The sequence below is a fragment of the Lissotriton vulgaris genome, chromosome 3_2 (genome assembly GCF_964263255.1).
Source record: "Lissotriton vulgaris chromosome 3_2, aLisVul1.2, whole genome shotgun sequence".
NCBI lineage: Eukaryota > Metazoa > Chordata > Amphibia > Caudata > Salamandridae > Lissotriton > Lissotriton vulgaris.
The window spans coordinates 248,364,286-248,389,373 of NC_141690.1; the positions used below are offsets into that span (position 1 = coordinate 248,364,286).

The 25,088-nt window shown below is 43.5% G+C and overlaps 1 protein-coding gene across 1 annotated transcript in view; it reads left to right on the top strand.

Annotated features, from left to right (window-relative positions):
• ATRN (attractin) overlaps positions 1 to 24,844 on the top strand; it is a 960,574-nt gene extending 935,730 nt beyond the window's left edge. Inside the window, exon 29 of the mRNA XM_086964304.1 lies at positions 15,756 to 24,844. Coding sequence (XP_086820430.1) covers positions 15,756 to 15,880 — 125 coding nt within the window. The 3' untranslated portion in view covers positions 15,881 to 24,844. The remainder of the gene's footprint in view (positions 1 to 15,755) is intronic.
• Positions 24,845 to 25,088: the final 244 nt, after the last annotated feature.

Here is a 25,088-nt window from a genome sequence, read left to right on the forward strand (position 1 = left end):
GCAGTCCCGTAAGCGCCTCAAACTCAGGCAGTCGGCCCATGCCTTTCACGGTCCAGGTCGAGGAGAAGGTCGAAGGACCGGTCGCGGGGCCACAGTCATCGAAGCTCGGCGAGTCAACACCATTCGTCGGGCTCAAAGTCCTCCGGTAAGAGGCCCACGAAGGCGGAGACGACATCGCTCTTCCTACTACGCTCGCGCGATGCGCCGTTGCAAGCTCCATACCCCCCGGTCCCTGGGCTGAACACGATGCCGGAGGAGATCGGTGCCTTCCTCCTGGCCATGAGGTCTCTCTCTCCTCCGTCAGGTCCCACTGTAGCGCCTTCGGGCCCCGCAGCCCCGACTGGGAGCTCAAGCGGGCCAGGTGCTTCGGCCCCGGTGCCGTCGGGTGCTTCGGGCCCGGCGCCGCCTACGACTTTGGTCCCGACTCCGCATGGCACCACCGGATCCGGTTCTGGATCCGGGTCACCGCTGGTCGACCTTACGACCCCTCCACCGGCGCAGACTCCCAGGGTGTCGCCCCCGACGCCGTCCCCGGACGATGTCCCTGGTCCGGGTTCCTGCATCGGACTGGCGTCGCTCGACGTCGCATTCGACGCCGAGAGAAGAGCAATTCTTCTATGATCCGGACCAATCCTTAGAACCCGAGTATCAGGAGATGGGAGGCGAGGGAGATTAGTAGGGGTCTAAGGACCCTCTGGCACAGGAGTGCCAGTCGTATCAGGACTAGGCAGTGGTTTGGACACTTCACCAGACACTGGCTTTGTCTCCCCTCCAACCGTGGCTACAGAGGAGGGGGCTGCTTACAGCGTGGTGCTGACGTAGGCGGCCAAGGCCTTGGCTCTTGAACTCCCCGTCGCGGCCGTGAGGACTAACCTCCTCACCGAGGTCCTTAAACCACAGGCAAGGTCTTCGGAGCCTCTACTGCCGTTTAATGAGGCCCTTACTGACGTTCTGATGGGTACTTGGTCCAGGCCCGCTACAGGTCCCCCTGTAGATCGGAACGTGGCCAGGCACCACCGCCCGGCCCCGGGCGACACTAGCTTCCTGTCCACCCACTCCACCCCGAGAGCCTGGTCATCCAGGCCTCTAACTCCCAGACCGCATTCCCGACTGCTCCACCTGATCGGGATTCCAAAAGGTATGAGCAGTTCGGAAAGAAGCTGTTCTCCTAACTCTGTTTGGGGTTGTGGTCGGTCATAACCGCTTACCTTTTGGGCCGTTATAACCACTCTCTGTGGGACACGGTCGCGGAAGTGCTGCCAGGTTGCCCGGAGGAGGCCCGGGTCAAACTCGCTCAAGCCCTTGCGGAAGAACGGTATTCTATCCGATGTGGGCTGGATACCACGGACTCGGGCAAGGCGATTTCCACGACGGTGGCGGTTCGCTGCCATGCCTTGCTGAGGTCCGCCAACTTTTCGGCTGATGTCCAGAATTCCCTCATGGACATGCTGTTTGATGGCCGTCGCCTCTTTGGCGACAAGGCAGACAGTGCACTTGAGCGATTCAAGGACTCCAGGGCTACAGACAAGTACTTGGGCCTGTCGGGCCAGCGCCAGCAAACTTCTGCCTTTCGTGGCCAAGGAAGGGGCGCCCCCTCACGTCCTGCAAGCCACAGGCCGCAGACTAACATCCAGCGCGGCGGCGGACGTGGTAACCGCTGTGGCCGTGCCAGGGGACAGCGGCGAGGCCAGTCCACATCCACCCCCCAAGCATCTGCCTCAAAGCCTTCCTAGCCCGAGCTTTCAGGCCCATTCAACGCCAGTGGGGGGCAAGGTTCGTCATCACCACCTCCACTGACGCACAATCACATCAGACAGGTGGGTGCTGCAAATCGTCCGAAGGGGCTACTCCCCCCCCCTTCGAGGGGACACCTCTAGCCATGCCACCGCAATACCACCGCGTGTCGGGGGATCACTTGTAACTTCTGCAAGAGGAAGTTACGGCCCTCTTGGCCAAGGGGGCCATCAAGCGCGTTCCTGGGCCAGAAGTAGGGTGTGGTTGTTAATCCCACTACTTTGTGGTTCCCAAGAAGTACAAAGGGAACCTACGTCCTATCTTGGACCTGCGGAACATCAACGGCTTCCTCCGGAAGTAGAAGTTCAAGATGCTGACTTTGGCTCAGGTCTTAGCTGCCCTAGACCATGGAGACTGGATGCTGGTGTTGGTCTTGCAGGACGCTCATTTTCACATCCCCGTCCTGCCGGCCCACCGGCGCTACCTGCCGTTCACGGTAGGCCACGAGCACTTTCAATTTACCGTGCTCCACTTCGGGCTTACCAGCGCCCCTCGGATGTTCACGAAAGTGATGGTGGTGGTCGCAGCTCATCTGCGTAGATTGGGGGTGCCAGTCTTCCCCTATCTCGACGACTGGTTGTTGAAGGGTGGCTCGCCCCAGACAGTCGTCAGCCACCTCCAGACTACGGCCGACCTCCTGCACCTGCTGGGGTTCTCCATCAATGTGCCGAAGTCACACCTGTGTCCCTCTCAGAAGCTCCTCTTCATCGGAGCGGTTCTGGACTCGTCGCGGTTTTGGGTTTATCCTCCCGAACAGCGGATTATGGATATTCAGGCTCTGATTTCAATCTTTCAGCCTTTATCCCGAGTCTCGGTGAGGTTAACGCGGCGGCCTTTGGGACTGATGGCCTCCTGCATCCTTCTGGTGCATCACGTCCGGTGGCGGATGCGGGCTCTGCAGTGGAACCTGAAGTTTCAGTGGGCCCAGCAGCAGGGCAACCTGTCCGACCACGTCCTGATCTCAGAGGGCACTGCCAGACAGTTGCAGTGGTGGCTCACAGACCGCGATTGGGTCAGCGGCTGATCCCTCTCCCTACCCCAACCGGAGCACGTAGTCATGACGGATGCGTCCCTCCTGGGCTGGGGGGGCCATATGGGAGAGGCGGAGATCAGAGGCCTCTGGTCTCCGGCGGAGTCCCGGCTCCACATCAACCTTCTGGTACTGCGGGCGATTTGACTTGCACTGAAAGCATTCCTCCCCTCTGTCCGGTGGAGTGCAGTGCAGGTGTTCACGGACAACACCACCGCCATGTGGTACTTCAACAAACAGGGCGGGGTGGGGTCGTGGACCCTGTGTTAGGAGGCTCTGTGCCTCTGGCAATGGCTGGAACATCAGGGCGCGACCCTGGTGGCTCAAATTTGTGGCATGGTGCACAGTCAAGTCTGTGTATCCTCTTTCTGCCCTCCTTTCAGAGGTTCTCCGCTTTCTTCTTTCTCTTGCCCTGCAGGGCTTTGCTCTGGGCACTATCAAGAGCTACCTCTCTGCCATTTCAGCCTTTTTAAGGCTACCTGATCAGCCTTCTCTTTTCAAGTCCCCTGATGTAAATAGATTCTTGAAGGGCATCACTCACTTGTTTCCTCCTGTTACTTTTGTGATGCCTCAGTGGGACTTGAACCTTATTCTTACTTATTTGATGTGCGCTCCTTTCGAGCCACTTCACAATTGCCCTATTCCTCTTTTCACTCTTAAGACTGCCTTCCTGGTTGCCATCACCTCTGCGAGGAGAGTGAGTGAGCTCCAGGCTCTTTCTTCCAAACCTCTTTCTGTCCATCCGGACAAGGTTGTCTTGAGAACACGTCCCTCTTTCCTGCCCAAGGTAGTCGCAGCCTTCCACATCGGGCAGTCCATCACCTTACCCACCTTCTTTCCGCCTCCGCATCCCTTGAAAGAGGAAGAGAGGCTCCACCGTCTGGACCCAAAACTGCGCTCTCATTCTATCTGGACCGCACACGCCAGTTCTGGGTGGACGACCAGCTCTTTGTTGGTTACTTGGGCTCTAAGAAGGGACGGCGGTGCACAAACGGACCATCTCTCGGTGGGTCGTGTTGTGCATCAAGGTATGTTACTCTTTGGCTAAAAAGGAGCCTCCTGTTGGGCTGAGGGCCCATTCCACTCTGGCCACGGCGGCTACTACTGCCCTGGATCGGGGAGTCCCCTTGCAGGACATCTGTCAGGCAGCTACGTGGGCCTCGCTGCACACGTTTGCTAGACACTACTGCCTGGACAGTCAAGTCCGGAGAGACAGCTTTTTCGGCCGTTCTGTTCTCCAGGACTCTCTGGTATGATTATTGGTTCGCAGACCCACCACCGGGGTTGGTATTGCTGGGGTATCTATTCTAAGGTAAGGAATCTAACACTAACCTGTTTCTTTCAGATGCACAAGTTACTTATCTTCGGTAATGATATATCTGTAAGAAACAGTAGTTAGTGTTAGATTCCTTACCACCCCACCCATCCTCCCCGTTCTGCGAGCCGATATCTAGGGTTAAGGTACATCCCTTTGAGGGCCCTAGTTTTATGGCACCAGTGTCTGTTTTTATCATGACTCTGCGTTCCTGGCACGGAAAAGCTGTGTATAAGAACTGACGTCAGCGCGTGAGGTCAGTGTCTAAGAACTCCGGCGACGTCATCCCGGCGCCAACAACGGACGCGAAGCCGCAGACGACGCCTACCGACGCGCAGGGGTACTGCTACCAAAACTTTCCGGATCTAGCCTGACGCCTGGGGGATATTCTAAGGTAAGGAATCTAACACGAACTTCTGTTTCTTACAGATATATCATTACCGAAGGTAAGTAACTTGTGCGTTACTAACAGTCTCATAAAGGGCTCGGGTCACACTCGAGCATTACACTGTTTATTTTAAAGAGTTTTACAGCAGTCTAATACTCTTGCTCAGAACATGAAGAATACCTTCACAGAATATAATTAAACCACTTGTGCTTATTGATAGAAGCAAGATGAAATGAACTGTTCTTACATGTTGTAGAATGTTCCTAACACTACTTCTGTGTGCTACACTATAGATCATGGAATAGCTAACTTTTCAGTGGATCTGCTGTGTTTACCTGACTTCAACTAGGAAGCCAGGGTGTTCTCAGAAGCAAAAACCACTATCAGCTGGGCTCAGCTCTTCTCCTCACTGGATTGACTCCTGGCATAAGTGTGGATGTTCCAACAGTCTGGCACAACCTCTCTGGATAACCTGTGGCAAAGGCCTCTATTACTCAATACTCCATTCCAAGGCTTTATATTGGATATGGACCACTAACTTTGAGCATGCATTGCAGTATCCTGTGTGGATTTTCCGAGATTCTAGCCGCATCCGGTCGCAACCAGCAAGATGAAAATACATCAACTTGCACTACATGTTCTTGTTACGTTACATGGTTTGTAAAGCACATAGCTGCCCCGAAATAGGGCTTCCCAGCAATATACCCTGAAAACATATGAGCTGCAACCGCCTAAAATGAGAAACGAGGGTTAGATGGAAAAAAGCCAGGTCTTGAGAGATTTTCTAAAGAGAGCGTGATTCTGGATTATCCCAAGAAAGAGCGGGAGGGAATTCCAGAGAGAGGTGGTCAGGACAAAAGGGACCATCCAATGTTTACCTTCCATATCTACTGTTAAATCTTGATATGTTGATATCAAGGAGTTTGTCAGACTTATGTTTAGATGAAAATGACACTTTCACAAGTTCTGCGAAAGATAGCATGGTGACTGTGGACCAAAGACAGACAGGCTAACTTAACGTTTGAAAAGTTCGCAATAGCTGAATCATAGAAATTGCTCCCATTTGCCAATAGGCAGCAGCACCACGTGCAACAGCGATATCAAACTGCTTCCAGAAATGATGACGCTGAGCTGCTTATAGGCACCACCCCCTGATGTCAGTTCCTTTCTTTCTCAGCTCCTCAACACTCTTTCATTGTTTTTTTTTTAACAGACGCGGGTTAGAAAAATGTTTCTCCCTTCTCGAATGACCACAGGCTTTAAAATATGCCACAGCTACAGAAATTAGATGCTTGTATCTGATCCACTTGATGTCTGCCTATCCTGCGTCAATTTATTTCTAGTTCACCCAAGGCTTTCAGGGAGTGGGAGGCATAAGTGTCCTTCTGAAACACAAGAAGTTGGGCAGGTTGCACTTCAGAGAGTAGACCCTCTCCTACTCTCGCTGGCTACCTCATCTCTGGTTCCAAGTACCATTTCAAGTTCTCGTCCTCCAGTAGGTCTTAAGACAGTCTAGAAACCAGTCTCACTACAATCACAAGTCGAAACAGGACCAGTTCTTGTCTCAACATTCCCACTCCAGTTAGAAGGCATGCATTTGGCAAACAAAGCACCCAGCTCTACTACCTTAATCTGACTTGTTGCTGATTCCGAGGCTGGTCCCTGTGTGTACCAAATTCTCTGGGCGGTCTTCTACCTGGCAGCACATAGAGACTTTCATGGAGGCCATGCTGAAACGTTTTGGAAGACATTTGCTTCCTCTGGAGCACATTATGTTCCCATTGAGTTATAGAAGCCCATCAGACATGATGGGCCTTGCACTGATGACCATTGACCACAAAGCACCTCTGCTTAAACTCTTACCAGTGCAGGTCCAATCCTTCATTCCTGTGTTAGAGGCCTCTTCGGTACCAACCACACCTTTGCAGACCTCAGCTCACGACCTGCCTACTGCAGAGCTGAACTCGGCCCCTGTTTCCATCTTAAAGCCTATGTCAGCCTGGGCAGCCTCACCTTCAATGCCAGTACTATTATTGGCTGAATGCCTTGTTCTGATGAGATTTTGTTATCCTTAGACTTCAAAATTTTATACATAATAATTAGAAGGCTGATGATTTACTTCCCCCATAATTACACTGATGTTGGCCCTCACATCTATTTAGTTTGGTGGCTAGGCCCGCCCCAGTGCCAGCATCTGATTCCCCTAATACTTGGTAGTTCAAGTCTCCATCAGCAAAGTGAATAACAGCACATTCACTATTACACCGTCAGACAGGCAACCCAATCCAAGATGAATAGGAAGCCTCTAAGTATATCTTAAGAGCTGCCGTGGACTCAAGGGTCTGTGTGAGTCATGCCATGGTCGCTAGTATAATGATCAAGTGTCATGTCTAAATGCACACAACTGGATTTCTCCATTACGGGTATGCCATTTGACCTCTCAGATACTGTACCTTAAAGAAATCTGTGCTATGTCCTTCTCTCTGTGTTTGTCAATATTGGCACATCAGTTCCATCAGCAATATCAGACGCAGCGCCCTCGCAACCTGTACAACAAGCAGCACAGCCTGCGTTTCCAGCTCCAGAGGATGGGATGGCAACCAAGGTGTAGCCCTCACAAGAGGTAGTAGTCCTTCTTGCCTACTTTGACTGTTACCAAGCTGCTTTGATTCATTCTGCCTTGATCATGTATGGCTGGTAGGGGACAGAATTCACATTTACTTGTTTGACTGGCGTGCAATTACCTGAAACCAATGGGCGCTGGAGGTTGTTTGGCACTCTTATTCCCTCCTTTTTATAGCAGTTTGCCCCTCATGTTCTACATGTGTGTGTTCTGAATGTGGAAGATCATGTCTCCATCCTGTCCCAGTAACTTCAAATCTGCTGGTCAAAGGAAGCATAGAAGTGCAGGGGGTATTAGTCCTGAAACTTTTTGTGCCCAAAAAAAGGACTCAGGCCAGTACTAGACTAGATAAAATGCATTTGATTATCACTTCTTCTTCAAATTGTCAGTTTGCTTCCCTTCTCAGATGTTTAGGAACTAGTCACTATATTGACATCATCTACCTACTTACTCGTACCTCTCTCACTACAACCATATCCACCCCCCATTCTTGATTATTCTGATGTTTGAAATATTTGTCTATATATTATCTCACTAAATGTCATTTTTGATATATATTGCATCGCTCTAATACTACCTGGTGTAAAAGCTCTATAGAAAATCTCTGTAAATAAATAAATGGACCTTTGACTTATGAATACCTTTATTCTGAATGGCACGTTCAAGATGTTGACCCAGATTTATTCTGCCTTAGATCCTGGTGAATAGATAGATGGTGTCCTTGGTCTTGGAGAACACATTCTTTCATGTACATGTCCTGCTGTCCCAGAGCCACTTTCTTCAGTTCCCTCACAGTTGAGAGTAACTTTGTACACAATGGCTGGGAGAATCTGGTTTTCTCTTACCCGTCCACTGTGTACCCTATTGGTCTTTCCCTCAATATGAACATATAAAGTGAACTTTTGGTCTTTTTACCTGGGTGTTCCACTATCACCAATTTGACCTGTTTAGAGTGCAGCCTTACTGACACAACTGTCTGCAGTCAGATACCCTGATGAGAAAGATTCCCTTTGAGTTAATGCAAGGAGTAAGTCACATTACCAGCACTTCATTGCTTACGCTGTCTGAAACAGTGTTAAATATGGTAAGTGCTTGTTGTTGGTCTCTCGGGGATAGCATGCAAGTTGATTTCTGTGGCAGTGCTGTGCATCCAGTTATTACTTGCCATTTAGAGATTCACTTAATCAAATGCTACACTGCTAAGGAAGGGGTTTTAAACATGTGACTTGAATGAAATATTATCTCCAGTATTATATAGTTTATAAATTCACATGCTTTAATCTCTCCCGTCATTGTGGGAATCCTACGCTAAGAGTAATAGAAAAGATATGCTAATAATTAGGCTTTAGAAAACCCTTTGAACACGATAGAAATTGTTAATCTATTGACAGTGTTTTAAAGCATCCAAACTTCAGCCAGTCAGAGTAGGGACCCTGAAGCACTCTTCCCCTGCAGAGCCACCATACCTCAGATTTCTTGCCGTACATTATGTGATGGGGAGTCTCCCTGAGCTCTGCTCAGTCAGCTTTGGCCCTTTGCCCTCTCAGCTATTTGGTGACTTTTGAACCTCCAGCTACTTCTGCGTTACAATGTGAGATATTACTTCTCAAGTCTAAGTCCAGAAAAAACCGTTTTAGGTTCTGCAAATCTTGTGGGAAATTCAGTCTTTATTCAGATCTCCACAAAGAGTGTTTATACTGCCAGTGGCCCCAACACAAGCCAAAAGAATATAAGTACTGGTGTACTTTTTCTGCAAAGACTCTAAAAGACAGGCAGGCCAGACTACTACCCTGGCTCCAGATAAAGAAGAAGGCTCAGTCACACTCTGATTCTGACAAGGAAAAAGGACATGCAACCTCTAAAAGGTGTATAGAATTAGGACTCTGCTGTATCTGTTTCTCCGTTTCAATCTGCTTTTTCTCCGGTGTCTCATGGGGTGCCTCAAGGCTCGGCAGTCAGCCCGATCTTATTTAACGTTTATCTGAAACCCCTGATTACGTTGATAAAATCTCATCGGATTAATGCAATCAATTACGCAGATGATACTCAACTCCTCTTATCTTGGGAGGGTGAGGAATCGATCCCCCTGGAGACTTTTCACGATTGTCTGCGAGATACAGCTGGCTGGCTACATAACAACTCACTGCAGTTCAACGCTAGCAAAACTGAGGTATTGTTCTGTGCTGGAAGTCGGATCCCTCGCCCTTTCCCGGATAAATTCTGGCCTCCAGAATCAGTGACAAAAACTCAGCCGGTCACTAGTGTTCGCAATCTGGGCGTTATGCTGGATAACAAATTGAGCATGGAAGCGCAGGTTGCGAAAACGGTGTCCAGTTGTTTTGCCCTTATCAGGTCCCTTCGAAAGATCCTACCGCTACTTCCCCTACAGGCCCGGGCTTTGGTAGTCAGGTGTACCATCTTAAGCCGCCTTGACTATTGCAACGCGCTCCTGCTCGAGTCACCAGGTCTGCTGTTAGACAGACTTCAAAGAGTTCAGTCCGCTGCCGCCAAACTGGCTCTTGGCTGGCCTAGAAGGTCTGTGGCCTCAGCGGCGCTGGCTGAACTCCACTGGCTCCCGCTTAGGCAGCGAGTGTCCTTTAAATCCCTCTGCCTTGTCTTCAAAGCCCTGCATGGACTTGGGCCCAGGTCTTTGCAAGCCAAATTAGCTTGGTACACCCCAACCAGAGCACTTTGCTCAGCAACTGCTTTGTTTGGTGAGAGTGCCTAGATTTAAGAAGGCTAGGGCCGGGGGCAGATCTTTCGGAGTTGCTGCTAAACTCTGGAACAGTCTGCCCTTGGAGATCCGTCAAACGGAGGAACTTCTCCCTTTTAGGAAACGTGTCAAAACCTGTCTGTTCCCGAAGGCTTAACCTGCTGGACACCTCTCTGCCACTTTTCGTGCTGCCACTTCTCGAAGCCACAGCGCCAGGATGCCTGTAAGGAGATAGCTGCGCTTTATAAATATCTTAAATAAATCAAATAAATAAATCTGCCAAAGTTCCAAAGAGGGCGAACTCCCATCCAAGTACTGGGCGGTCGAGTAACAAGGATCCTCCTGGAGCATCTTCCTCCCCAGAAGATCTCTATCTGCTCCTTCAGTTCCTGTAACAGCCTTCATGGAGCCAAGGACTCTAAAAATGTTCCTGTCTAAGGATCCGTCGGCAGCAGCTTTGTTATCGAGAGCATCAACGATAGTCAGCCTTGACGTCAGTTACCACTGCCGCGTCAACAACTAGAACATCAACAACCACCTTCTCCTCTACGTCAAAGACAGGGCTAGGATGATTGCAGGTTGTTGTTGTCTTGGAAGAAGTCTTTGTATTCATGAGAGAGGTGACTCCTCCCTTGGACAACAGTGCGCATGGGCATCGACTCCATCCTTAGATAGTTTTTTTCCGCCGCTAGGTTCGGATGAAAGTTTCCCCGCTCCAGCCAGAAAAAAAATGTTCAGCAACTTCGAAGCGCAGAACTTTAAAAAACTTCAATAAACTACCTTCGACATCGAAGGCAAAGCTTTTCGACTACATATTTTTCATTCCGGTCATCAAAGTGGGCTGTTAGGCCTATCGACACCGTGCGGCCTACACCACATGGAAAGAACTCCGTTCAAGAAATGCCCGAAATGTCAGGCAAAATTCCCACATTGCGATCACCACGAGGTCTGTAACCTCTGCCTATCACCGTAACACGACGAGTCGACCTGCACAGCCTGTGTGTCCTTCCGATCGAAGAAAACCATCCGGGATCTGAGTGCCCGTCGACACGAGATGAGGAGATCAGCCCCAGCACCAGAGGATTTCTTCGACTAAAAGGTTCCCTTTGTTCCCAAAGAAGACTCTCCTGATCTCCAGATCGTATCAGAGGCAGACGACTCAGATGACTCCATTCCATCAGGTCAGCGCGTGAGTACTACTGCCCTTGCACCACATACTGTGCCCAAAGCGAAGGCAAAGGTCAGCCTCCGCCCAAAGGGCCCAGTCGAGACCGAAAATCCACTAGACAGCCCCGCCATCGAGCCCGGCTCCGAAGAAACCAACAAAGCCTTCTAGTGCCTCGACACCGAGTAAACCTCTCCCGTCGGCACCGAAACATAAAGACACCTCGGCGCCGAAGCCAAAAGACCCTTCAGTACCGAAACCAAGAATCGTACCGGCACCGAAAGATAGACGTACCGGTACTGAAACGGAAAGAAGCACCAGCTCCGAAGCCGTCCACATCCACATCTTCGGTGCCGAAGACAAAGAAGCCTGATTCTGAGGTGCCCAAACCCTCGAACATGCCTACGAAGCCAAAAACAACACCTTCGGCACCGAAAACTTGGCCACGGGACGTTACAACACCTCCCAATGCTAAAGAAAAACCACAACCTCCACCGGAGCCGAAGAAATCGAAGCCCAGGAAGGTTGTAGAAAAGGAGGAACTTTTTACACCAGATCCTCAACCAAAGAAGATCTATATAGACCCAAACACATGTCATGTGGGCACTACACCTCTCAAGAAGAGGCCAACAGATGCACCACCCACTCATGTGGTGCCTGCCAAGAAGGACTGTGCAACATCTCCTATGCACCCTTCCTCTCCTATACCTCTTCTTCCTCCTTCTCCTATACCTCTTCTTCCTCCTTCTCCTATACCTCCTCACATATCACCTCATATATCTCCTGCACATTCTCCATTATCACATTCCTCACAGCAAAATGATGATGAATATAACTTAAAAGGAGGGGAGGATGAGGAAGTGCCTAGCTAATACACATAGATGAGGGTATATGGGATTATTCAAACCCAACAGAGGTACCCATATATGATTTTCCAAATCCACAGAATATGCCTGACGTTCCAGAACCGCATTTATACCCATTGAAGCCTTCCCCTCCAGAAGACCCAATTAGTTTTAGTCTTCTGTTAAACAGGGCTGCTGTTTACCATGGAGTGTCTATGCATTCTGACGATATTGAAGAGGATTTTCTCTTAGACACCTTTGAGCACTCTCAGAGAACTGCTCAAATTCTTCCAATGCTCAAATTCTTCCAATGATTAAGGGAGTAATCAAGCATGCTCCAGAAGTATTTAAAGATCCTGTACGCATGAGAATTTTAAATCCTAGAATTGAAAAGAAATATAGGCCAGCACCTACAGACCCAGTCTATATTAAAGGATACCTTCCACTAGATTCATCAGTGGTGTTCAATGCTAGGAAAAGGGCCAATTCTCAAACATCAGGAGAAGCACCCCCACCTGATAAATGATCAAAGGTAATTGATGCATCAGGGAAAAGAGTAGCTGCACAAGCGGCAAACATGTGGCGTATAACAATTACACAAGCCCTCCTCTCTCGTTATGATAGGGATCATTATGATCAACTAGAAAAACTACTTCAACATCTACCAGATCAGTACAAAGATCAAGCAACTGACCTTATGCAAGAAGGCAAGCTAATATCTAATGCCTCAATAAAATGTGCACTAGATGCCACTGACACAGCATCTAGAGACATAAACACCAGTGTCATACTTAGGAGACATGCGTGGCTACGCATTTCAGGGTTTAAACACGAGGTACAAACTACCATTTTAAACCAGCCTTTCAATCAAAACCAATTATTTGGTCCTGAAGTAGACAACATACTGGAAAAGATTAAAACTGACACGGCAAAGTCTGTGGGAGCTTTACAGTCTACACCAAATAGAGGTTCTTTTCATCGCTCCTCCTACAGAGGAGTCTCCAAGCTTACTGGAGCCGACACAACATCATCATTTAAGTCACAAACCTCCTCCAATAAAGGATACTTTAGAGGAGGATATAGAGGAAACAATAACAAAGGAAGAGGTCGCGGTAAAAATAACAATTGATCCTCTTCCACCACCAAGCAATGAATTCCCTCTGCTCTCCCACAGCATACCACTCCTGTTGGGGGCAGATTAACACAGTTCCTGCCTGTCTGGAACTCAATTACAACAGACAAGTGGGTAAGACAGATTATCCAACATGGCTACTGCCTAGAACTTACTGCAACCCCTCCACACATCCCTCCCAGACAGCGTCCAATGTCAACAGACCATCTAACTCTGCTTCGACAAGAAGTGTTATCACTTCTACAGAAGGGTGCTATTCAAATAGTTCCTTTAGAAGAACAGGGAATGGGGGTTTACTTGCTGTATTTTTTCTAGTTCCCAAAAAAGACGGGACACTAAGACCAATAATCTACCTCAGGCCCCTCAATCAATACATACAATCAGATCATTTCCATAGGCTAACTTTACAACCGGTGCTTCCACTACTACAACTAGGCGACTTCCTTACAACACTAGATCTAAAGGACTCTTACTTCCATATCCCCATACATCCTGCTCACAGAAAGTATCTAAGGTTTGTACTAGAAGGACAACATTATCAATTCAAAATCCTTCCATTTGGGGTTACCAAGGCACCAAGAGTATTCACAAAGTGCCTAGCAGTGGTAGCAGCACATCTTAGAAGACAACAGATACATGTCTCGTTCAATCAGTGTGTCCAGCACACACAGCAAACGATTCAAACATTGCACGACTTAGGATACACAATAAACTACACCAATTCGCACATACAGCCTTCGCATGTACATCAGTATCTAGGAGCTACACTAAATACGTCCACAGCTCTAGCGTATCCCAGTACAGCCAGGATACAGAGAATTCAAGCCTTAGTCACCAAGTTTCAACACCAGCAGTCTCTACAAGCCAGGGTGTTCATGAGACTAATAGGCATGATGGCATCTTGCATCTTCATAGTACCACACTCAAGACTGCAGATGCGTACCCTACAAGAGTGCTTAGCACAACAGTGGAACTAAGCTCAATGTCAACTAACAGACCTGGTGTTGGTGGACAGCCGCACATATTGCTCTCTGCAATGGTGGAACACCAAAAACCTGACCAAGGGACGGCCGTTCTTAGAGCCTGTTCCACAAGTAGTGCTTACAACCGACTCATCCCTCACAACTCGAGGACAATGGACCATAAAACAGAAAAGGTTCCATATCAACCACCTAGAGCTGCAAGCAATATTCCTAGCACTCAAGACTTTTCAAGTACAAAACAAAGCTGTCTTAATCCGGACGGACAATATGACAGCCATGTACTATATACAAAAACAGGGGGGGGGGGACACTCTCTGCAACTGTCCCAACTTGCACAGAACAATTGGGGATGGCCCATTACTCAAAACATACGTCTGCTGGCGGAGCACATTGCAGGAGTCCACAATCAGATAGCAGATCTGTTAAGTCGGCAGACACAACAAATTCACGAATGGGAACTACATCCACAAGTTCTTCAGCCATTCTTCAAGAGGTGGGGGCATCCACACATAGATCTGTTTGCCAGCCACGAAAACGCAAATTGCCCCGCCTTCACCGCCAGGTTCCCACACCCACAGTCCGAAGGCAATGCGATATGGATGAACTGGTCAGGCAGATATGGGTACGCTTTTCCGCGAGCCATCATAGGATGTTGTGTTGCTGCAGTCATCACATTCTGCATGAAAAAGCAGGAAGGCCACTGTCAACTAAAGTGATGGGGTATTCCACACGAAAAGTAGCAGCTTTTTCGGCTGTTTGCGGGGGTTTTACTCCCTGACATATCTAGGGCAGCCACATGGGTTAATGTCTATTCTTAACGATCCACTACTGCCTGGATCCATGGCACAAGGCTCATGTGGCACTTGGACAAGCCGCTTTTTGTCACCTGTTTTCATAAGGTATGCAAGTTTGTCTTTTATAACCAGATACATTTTTCAAATTTCTTTTTCCTCTCTCTGTCTCTTTTATCTAAATGTCTAGGTCTTCATATATGATTAGAAGTTTTGAAGATGTTCAAATGCAATATTTTAAGAGTCTAATGTATGCGGTTATAAAACATTGGTTCTTGGGAAAACATTCTTTCACCAGTATCATATGTAAGGTTGTACGGGTTTCATAGTGGGAAGGTTCGCTTAACCCACCTCCTAAACACATTTGATACTGCTTGCTACTCTGATTCAAGCATGTGAATCTTTGAAAGATATAATACTAGGGAAAAAACAAGTTACTTGCCTTTACACTGCAGTTCTCCAGTATTGATATCTTTCATAGATTCATATGAAACCTTTCCCTTTCAGGCTCACCATTAGGTCACCCTTTATCCTCCAGGCATTACGCTCATGCTCGAAATTTGAGGTATGGTGCTCTGCAGGGGAAGAGTGCTTCTGGGTCTTTGTTCTGAGTGGCTGAAGTTTGGATGCTTTAAAACAGTCAGTAGGTTAACAATATATTGTTTTCAGTTGGTTTTCTAAGGCCTTTATTATTAGCATTGCTTTTCTATTGCTGTTACTGTGGGACTCCCACCATGACAATGGGGAAGATTCAAGCATGTGAATCAATGAAAGATATCAATACTAGAGAACCACAGTGTTCAGGTAAGTAACTTGTTTCTCTTACTGAAAATTATTATTGTTCTTAATTCAGTTCAGTTCAGTTCTTAATTCAGTTCAGCGCGGGGACTTGCATTCTGCGTAACCAGGCGCTCTATAAATGCCCCTTAATAATAATTATTGTTCTTAATTCTTTGTTTACTGTTTACTGTTTCAGGTCTTGCTGTAGCAAGTGCTTTGGTGGACATTTCACAGCAAATGCCCATAACCTACAAAGAAAAGTCTGGAGGAGCACGGAACAGAAAGCACCATCCCTCCGCACAACCAGGAACATGTATATGATTAGTGATCTGGACTATCTGTAGGGTTTTAAACACAATTATGCCTAGGGGAAAAATATTTTAGAGTTCCTGATCAAAAAGACTGGAAAAACTTGAGACATTTTTCATCTTCCTTAAGCTAACCTTTTTCCGGGGGTGCATGACTGAAGTATGACATCATGTAATTGCTCCAGGTTCTTTTCCTCTGTCAAGAGTACCAATTTTCAATGTCTTGTCCTCTCTTTTTGTTTGAAAAATGTGTCAGGCCATTTTCCGCAGGCCCTGTAACCTTTAACTCATCTTTTGAATGTTGGTCAGAATAAAAATCTCAAAGTGGTATCTAGAATGAACAACACTCAGGTTTCTCTCCAGGAGGTGCTTTCTGCTGCAGTGGAATCCACACTCGGCTCCACTATTGGAACATTCTGCTACCAGAATATGTTTATATAGCCCAAAAATATTTACAGATGAAGTTAATGTTTAACATCCTGAATGTGATTCTTATCTGAACAAATTAAGGTGCTTACTAAAGAAAGAGTCTGGAAGTCTCACATATAGGTGTCAGTGTTAAGGTTCCAAAACTTTATACTATAATAGCGGACTGACATCAAGCCGGTGTTGCTTAAACTTAAGGGATTTCTTCCAGTTATTGTGCAAACTATGCAACAGTTATAGCGCAATTCAGGCGTAAACCAATAATTTAAGACATTTGTATAGAAATGTACACTAGACAAATAGTTATCTACTGCCAAGACCTACATAACAGTGGACATCCGTCTTATTGATAATGACTGCTACACTGTGGGTGTCAAATGCGGTATTTTAAGTTCTTTTTTTGATTTGAAGAGATGTTGCCTCTTCTACGGGGATACAACCAATAAGCTCAGAAGTAGGACACCAGAGCATTCAAATAGCAATGAAGTCCTTTGATGATGACCTGTGCCAGAGTAGAATCAGCCTTAAACTAAGGATTTGTATGTTCCTAAGCGCTTCTACCGTGCTGTGCCGTGTACTATAAATTGTTTCATCTTTCTGCTAAATACACACTTGTATACTCCAGTTACGTTTTGAAACCGTGAGACCATTGAGCTGTGCATAGGTGCCTTTGCTTCTTCATTGTGTCTGCTCTATTTGCTATAGCAGTAAAAACACCTTACTGGTACACAGGCCTCATTGACGAAAAGTGGGCATGCCTTACACTGTGCAGTACTGCTGTTTACCAAATCATCACATAATTATATGATAATTCCTGATAATGTAATCTAGATGAAAGGCACAGAACTCTGGGCTATTGTTGCAAAATGTATAAGTTATGTGGTAAGGTTTTGTGCCATTATTGTACTAAGAGATATGTACAGTGCAATGTGCATTGGTACCATGGCTCGATTTGAACCGTAGATCTTCAAGCGAGAGAGAATCAGCAGAATACTTGAGTAGTGATCACAGCAGACTCGGAGCAGAAACATGAGATTTGCAGGACTGGACTTGAAACCAAAAGAAATATTGGTCAAACATTTTTCTTCTTTATTTTGGGTTATACTTTGGCACGCTTTGCTTGTGGAATACTATTATGTTGTTTGGTTGACTATTCTGATAGTATTGGTGCAGTAATAAGCAGAAGAATTTGTGGGGACAGTTTTCGTCAAATTTGTCTACTTAATATTTTTTAATTGTTTAAATGTGCAAGATAGTCGCCAGTTAATGTATGTTTTTCTGACGGTTAATATGCATTTTATTGCACTCCGATGAACTCTTCCGGATTATCACAGCTTTTGAAATCTCCTTTGGAAATCAATTCCTGGCATATGAAACATTTTAAAACATATTCACCCTTCTTCAACAAGCCTTAACATTTCGTGAAAGATTTACAGCTGTGCATATAAGTCACGTGTTAGTTTGACTCTACACATCTGTTTGTACACTACCATTGCTCCTTGAAAAAGGATGAATTAGTTGCCGAGACTTGGCTATTGTGGTCAATTCAGTATGAAACATTGTTGATAGTTATTAATTGCAATGTCTTCTGTGTGTGTGTTCATTGTGCAGAAATAAGGATGGAGGGTAGTTGAGTTGTTTTTGATGTTCACTGTGCCATCTCCTTGAGTTCCCGCGATTCTCACAACCACGTATTTCATATTCATGGAAAGAAACTAATTGAAGGATATTGCAGTTCCATATTTTCCCTACAGACCTTTGTAACCTCTCACACCATTCTGATGCTGATTAAGCAAATCTTTGCAAACGTACTTCATGCCCTACATGGGAGGTGATAGTTGAGCCTTTTAACACAAATCTCGATGCTCTAAAGGCCAGTATTAGCTTTTATTTGCGAAGACTAGGGAATAAATCTAGTCACACACTTTTTGGGAGTGTTTTGCGTGGCACTCATTGCCTCATGTTTACCTCGCAAGTAGTTTTCTAAACAACTGACCTTCAACTGTAATCGATATGCCATGTGACTGCATCTGAAACATCTACTTAAAGCCACATTTAAGTTTTGACTCTTTTGCTAAATTACTTAAACTTTTAATCTCTGTGGAATGTTTAATTGAAACTGTGACGCCAACAATCACACACAATAAGAGCTGCTGAAGTTTTTTTCGGGGGGCAGGGGGAGAATTCTGGCATTTTAAGGATCTTGTCTCAGTAAATAAGTGAACACTAAGGCCTTGTGCTTAGGACATATTCTGAATCAAACATTAAAGGAAAGCTTCCAAACCCATATGAATGTTACTTTAAAATGATGCTCTTTAAAATTTCTCCCCCACCTACTTGTTGCATAATTTAGTATTAATTTATGAAATAAAAATTTTATTTCGAACCCTCCGTTTGATCGAATGATCATTTTAGGAAAAAGGTTTAAGCTACACTGTTTGCTTATCTGACACCTGCTCTTCTTGAAAGGATAAAAACAAAATTCCTAAAGAATTATCATATAACTGAAGAATTGATAATTTGGCTTTGGTAAACCTTTGGGTATTGGCCCTGTCGTTTGCTTGTTTCAGCTTGTTTGAGCAACACATTTTATTCCCTGCCTAGTGACTACCACTAGAAATGTGTATTTCACTCCTCAAAGAGCATTGGGCTGATCACCTTGAATTAGACTTTAGGTTGATTTTTTGTTGGAGTTCAGTGCTTTACATTGGTATTTATTTTTGAAAGATTGTTCTATCTTTTCTTATGAAGCAGAGGTTGTTTTTACAGAGACCAGTATAATTGAAGGATAGGTATCCATAGCTTTTCAGACCGTTATTTCTGCAACATCCTTGATGCGTGTTCAGCCTTAATTATTGGTATCCAGTAATCCCATGCCCTAGTTTACTTTCTGAAAGTAACTATTAATTACCTCTTAATGTATTATCTCCCTTTAATATATGCCTGTTGTTTTGGCAAGTAGATAGTGCAGAGGGACACTTTACAGATTGTGTAAGGAATGCATTATTTGTTTCAAATTTCTTAAATGGGGCAATTTCTAATCCCGGAGATTTTTTTTTTTTTACACAATGTTATAGAGTGAAGATGTTCCAAAGGAAACTATAACAGCTGTTACGATAATTTTGAAAATGTTACTTTCAAAGCATTTCCCTCAAAATCAGATCCACAAACCCTTACCAGTATATGGATATATATATTTTGTTTTGTTTGTTACGCATTCTTTTTGATTTTAGCCCTGCAAAAGAAAGCTATGCACCAACTATCTATGTAGTATAGAGATTTACAGAGTGTACCTTTAGGCCCTTTTCATGCAAGCATACATTAATTATTTAAAATAATAACTCCGTTGCCATTGTTAAAACAGTAGCAGTAGTTATGATTTACTGTGGAAAGCGGAAATCAGTTTTACTGTTCCTCGCTGTATTTAATTTCGTATGTTAGTTGTAACTAAACAGTACGGTGTTTTTAAAAATAGAAGAGTAACATTTTGAACTTTTGAAAATTGTTTTACTATGTCGTCGCATTGCCAAATATCTCTACAGCAAACAATAATCTTCTTCCAATTGTGTCCTTGGTTCTCTTGTCTACAAGCTTTAAAAAGGGGCAGGTATACTAGCGTTTTCAGAATATACCTTTTGTAATTGGCAGATACCTCCAACAGAACATCTTTGAGGAGGGGGTTAAAGAAGCAGCTAAAAGTCCTACAGAATTGCAATTCAGCTATACTTTTCATAGAGGATGATAACATCGTAGGCAGATGTTTACTGGTAAAAGTAACCTGTTTCGAACACTTACTACCTGTTTCTTGTGTTTGCTCACTACGTATTTGTGTATAATTACATGGAAGTACATTATTATTCATATCTTCAAGGATTCTCCCTACTGTAATACTTATTAGTTGATGTAGAAGTGGGAAATATTTAAAGAATATTTAGCAAAATTATGCATCGCAAAAGCTAACTAGATATAAAAGTAAGCAATGGCTGTTGTATCACTTCCAATTCTTAATGTTTTGCTTCTTTCTCAGTATTGAGAAAATCTAAAACATTCCCATTTTAAGAGTCTTTAAGCCTAGCCATAGCTTGTAGTGAACATTATTATTTCATCCCACTGATCATCAATAGGATCTGTTGATGCAGTTCTCCTTTCTGTAAGATGATCAATAGTCCCATGAGAGAGATAGCAGGGAACCAATACGAAATAATGTAAAAGAACAAGATCAAAGATTGAATGTGTTTGCTTGTTTAGGCTTGCTATAACTTTGGGCATCACATGTAGTTTTAGAGGTAGATAATCACTGTACAAACATACAGGACTCTGTCTCCCTGCTATATTAGATTTCGTTTTCGTTTGTGCTTGCTCCATAATGATCACCATTGATCAGAAGCAGAGCAATGCTTATAGCTGGGCACATATTTCTGTAAGAGTGGGGCTTGGATTGGAGCTTGTGTGACATTCCCTACTCATGTCTTTTGATCACATACACTAAACGCCCATTATGTGAAGATGACCAAGTAGTGGCACCTGTCTGGGTAATAAGGTGGCAGGTAACCTGTGTTTAGTCAATTGCTGGGTAAGCATCTCTGATCTGCGGCCTTGGAAATCTGAACAAAATGTGTTGCACTTGTGAGGAAGGGAGCCCTTTTCTTCTTTAGGCAGTTCAACTCAAAGTGGAGTCATGAGGCCCTCACCATGTCCATACTTCTTATTTGTATCAATACTTTAATACCTATCACGTTCGGCAGCTCCCATGACGTGTGTGTGTATATATATATATTTGTGGTTAGGCTCTGGAGCAAGTTAAAAATGTTTATATGTATTTGCTGGTTGTCTAATGGTTAACCCTAAGGCACGATGTGAATTTTAGTGGTTCCAGGAATTTGATCAAATCTAAATATTTTCCTAAGTTACTGAATAGTCCACAGTACGTATATGTGAATTAAACAATGTCCAACACTGTGTTACACAGTAGCTATACGTATTTTTGGTGATTTTGGTAATTACATCTATTACCAGTGCAACTATAAGTAGAAAGACTATTTTACACAGTATTTTAATAGATTCAATTTAGATGTGGCTGAAACTATTTAAGCCGTATTCTGTGTTCCAAATGTGAGGGTGGTTGGGTTTACTGGTTTCTCTTCCCTGTTGCACTGACGAGAGTAAACTTTATTTATGAATGAATGACTTGGTTCCTATGAGCATAATGCTCTTTGAAATGTCTTTTTGCTAAGATTGATGGCCTGCGCATGTCCTTGGTACTTTTCCCCTCATATGCTACTCTGCTTCTTCTTGTACCTTTTTGTAACTTTCTTTTCCATAGTCCTAAGAGAAATCATTCTTAAACAGACATTTGTTGACTTTCAGGATTCACATGTGCTTCAGTATACATCCCTAAAACCTAATACACAGATGCACAGTAATCTTTACCCTTGCTCCCTATTTCATAATGTCTTTATATTCACCATAACTGGCTTTTGTTTCAAATTGCTAATTTTGTTTATTTGTAAAGTATGGCTAAACTGTCATCCTTTAGAGTCCTACATTTCAGTTAGCTTGTAATGATCTTTCCAAATGTAGTCTTGGAGAAGTGCATGCTACAATCTTTAAGACATTTCCTCACCTTCCTAAACACAAGTTCAGAAAAATCTGCTGTGTCTTGTTAATAGACTTGTATAAATTTGTGTACATATTGTAAAGATTATCTGTACATTATTTCTTCTGTTGTAATGTAATTTCTTTGGATATTTTCTCTATTACTAGTTTTTGTATCCCAAGTTAAAATAATTTTTTAACGTTGTGGTACTTTTTTTATTTGTTAAGTAGATGATATACACATTACCTCAGACAAGTTAAGGTTAATCTATTCTAGAAACTCATTTGGACTAGACAAATTAGAGTTTGAATTTTGCTTAACTTCAATTCACACACAACTCAATTAATGATCATGTTGATTACTCAAAGGGTAGCACAATATTCTCTTAGATTATGAGGAATTGATTGTTTTGAAATCATGTGATGAACTTTAAATGCAGTAAAATATAATAGATCATATACTGCTGTCAGACCTTACTTTTGAACTTCAATCTGAAAAACGTTACTAAGCATTATTAGCAGAAATGTGAGCAATGTAGCATATTGGGCATTTCAGCTTCAGTTGCTCTCAGATGAAGTGTCATAAGTTCATGTATTAAAGAATGCAAATGACTTGTTTTGAAGATCAATCTTAATATATCAGCTTGCTTACTATTTGTAATGTTTTAAAGGTTTGTTATAGCATTTACCAACAACCAGTTGAATGCAATGCATACACGTGCTAGAATTACTAGATTCTCTGTTTTTACAGATTTTAAGGGAAAATTGGCAAACTGTAATGTCTCATATCTGTTATGAAGACAAAAGCCCCTTTGGTATTCCTTGTGGCATATCTGCTCTGTACCCATTGAAACCCATAGATTAAAAAAGTAAAATATTTCAATGGCTAATCCAGTGCTATGAGAATTATGATATTCTGCAATAGATATAAAGGCTACATTTTCATATTCTGTAAATAGCCAGGTAAACAGCCAAGTTTTGCACTTGTAAATATGATATAAGGAGGTGTTTAGTTGTGCGGGGGTTCAAGTGTACATATTCAAGAAAATGTCTAATGTATTTTTGATGAAAAGTACTTTAATCTGTTTCAATATTTTCCAAAGCTGTGTAATCATTACATGAAGTGCTGAAATGTTGGTAAAAACCCTGTTAGCCTTACATAAATTACTAATGCTAAAGATTCAGTTTCAATGTATTTCCTTCATAATAAACAAAACGCTATTTCTGGACTTGTTCAAGCAAAACTAAACACACATGCTAAATTGTGAAACTACAGTTTTCCTACATCTTAAACCTTGGGCTTATATTTTTTTCCATTTCATTATATCCTGTACCCTCCTGCTTCTATGTTCTACTGATATGCAGGTTATATGTGCAATCCCCAAAATACCTATAAACATTTTTCATACTGCATTAGGCGCTGCCTGCTCAAGAGGTAATTTTAATTGCAATGCATCTATTTATATTATACTTGAAGTGGATTTTTCTTGTGTCAAATAACCGGTTTCAAATAAAATTTGTAGTTCATTCTGAGATTTTATATAGCTTTGAAGTACTTGATATGTCACTTTGTGTTGCTTAGGTGGCATAGCCAAAGCACATAGTTGGTGCACTTCAGTGATCAGCATTTAATTTTCTTAAGAATGGTATCGATTAGCTGAAATAAATGTCCTGAAATATAAGCAAAGTACTTTTTAAAAACCTACCAGGCAGGTCAGTTGTTTTAATGGTACTTGTGAATACCAAAAATTTGCAATTCAACCCATAAGCACACAAATTCCATTGCAGCTTACCTTCTGGAGCTCATTTTAATTAATAAAATATACTTCAAGAGGAGCGTGTAGTAGAGCTCAATATAAAACGGGCAAATATAATATATTCGCCGTTAGTTTTGCCAATTCTTTTGCGCACTTTAGGCAGACAGCTACTTGGAATACATTTTCGTAGAATGTGCAACTCAGCAACTGTTTATCCACACTTTTGTTTAGGTTGCTTGGATAAAACAAAGCAATTCCAGCACTTGGCAGGCCTCTTGTGTCTTTACATTATAATCTAAATTCAGGCTTATCTGGGACAAGTTGTTGTTTGTAACCCCACAAATGCCGTAACACCAATCCATCTTGTCATGATTATGGCGCAAGGATGTTTACAATGATATGTTCTGACTTGTAGTTTGTTAAACTCTTAACTTATTACACGTTTCCCATAGAAGCAAAACAAGGAAACATTTGATATATCTGCTTAAAATGTAGGCAGCACTTGACCTTTGTCATTTAAAACACACTCGGTACTTTCATTGGACTACAGATAGATATAATGCCTGTATCTTGAGTGTCAAGTACCTCACCTTCCTCATATGTTCTCTAAGAAATGCTGTAGTTTGTCTTCTGTAACAGGAGTCACAATTGAGTGTTATACAAACCGCTGTGTGCGTCTTCCAGGTACTGTGCTCTTTCTGAAGACGTTTCCTCAGTTAAACCCAGTTATTTGTGACAAAAGATATCTTTTTGATAAGGATTAATAAACTTGTTAATTTGAGAAAGTTACAGAAACTGCACTCTTCCAGATAATGTATTTATAGATTGTTCTTTGACATAGAAAATCTGTTTTCCTAATTTGTGAACCATCATCCTCATAATTTTCTTTGGTTCCGTTACCGTGGTTTCTTGTACAAATTACTAAAGTTGTTAATATGTATAATTTTGCATTGATTGCACTCATACCGTTTGTAAATACTGAGTTAGTATTGTAAACTATTTGTGTGGGGGGAAGGTTGGAGTTTTAACGTAAAATACACCTCTAAGGCTGAAATTTTTGGTATAATTTTTATTGTAAGATACCAGCTAATTTAAGAAGGAACAATAGAATAATGGAATTTCTTCATTTAAACACATTAGCAAACCACATGTACAAAATAAAAAATACAAAATGTTTTTGCAATAAAAGTAAAACTTAATCTGGTTGTATTTTTATTCTGTTATTTTGCAGGTGATCAGTCTTTTCTTGAGCTTCCTTTCCAACCAGATAAATAGTTAGCAGGAGAAAATGATGTTATAAATCATTCGGATAGAAGATGTTATTGCTATACATTTTGTTGTTACTGACTACCCCCCACTAGAGTACACACCTTGCTAACACTTACCCTATATCATCCCTGTACACTGCTCACTTGTGTTTGCACCCGACTGGTAGCAGGGAAA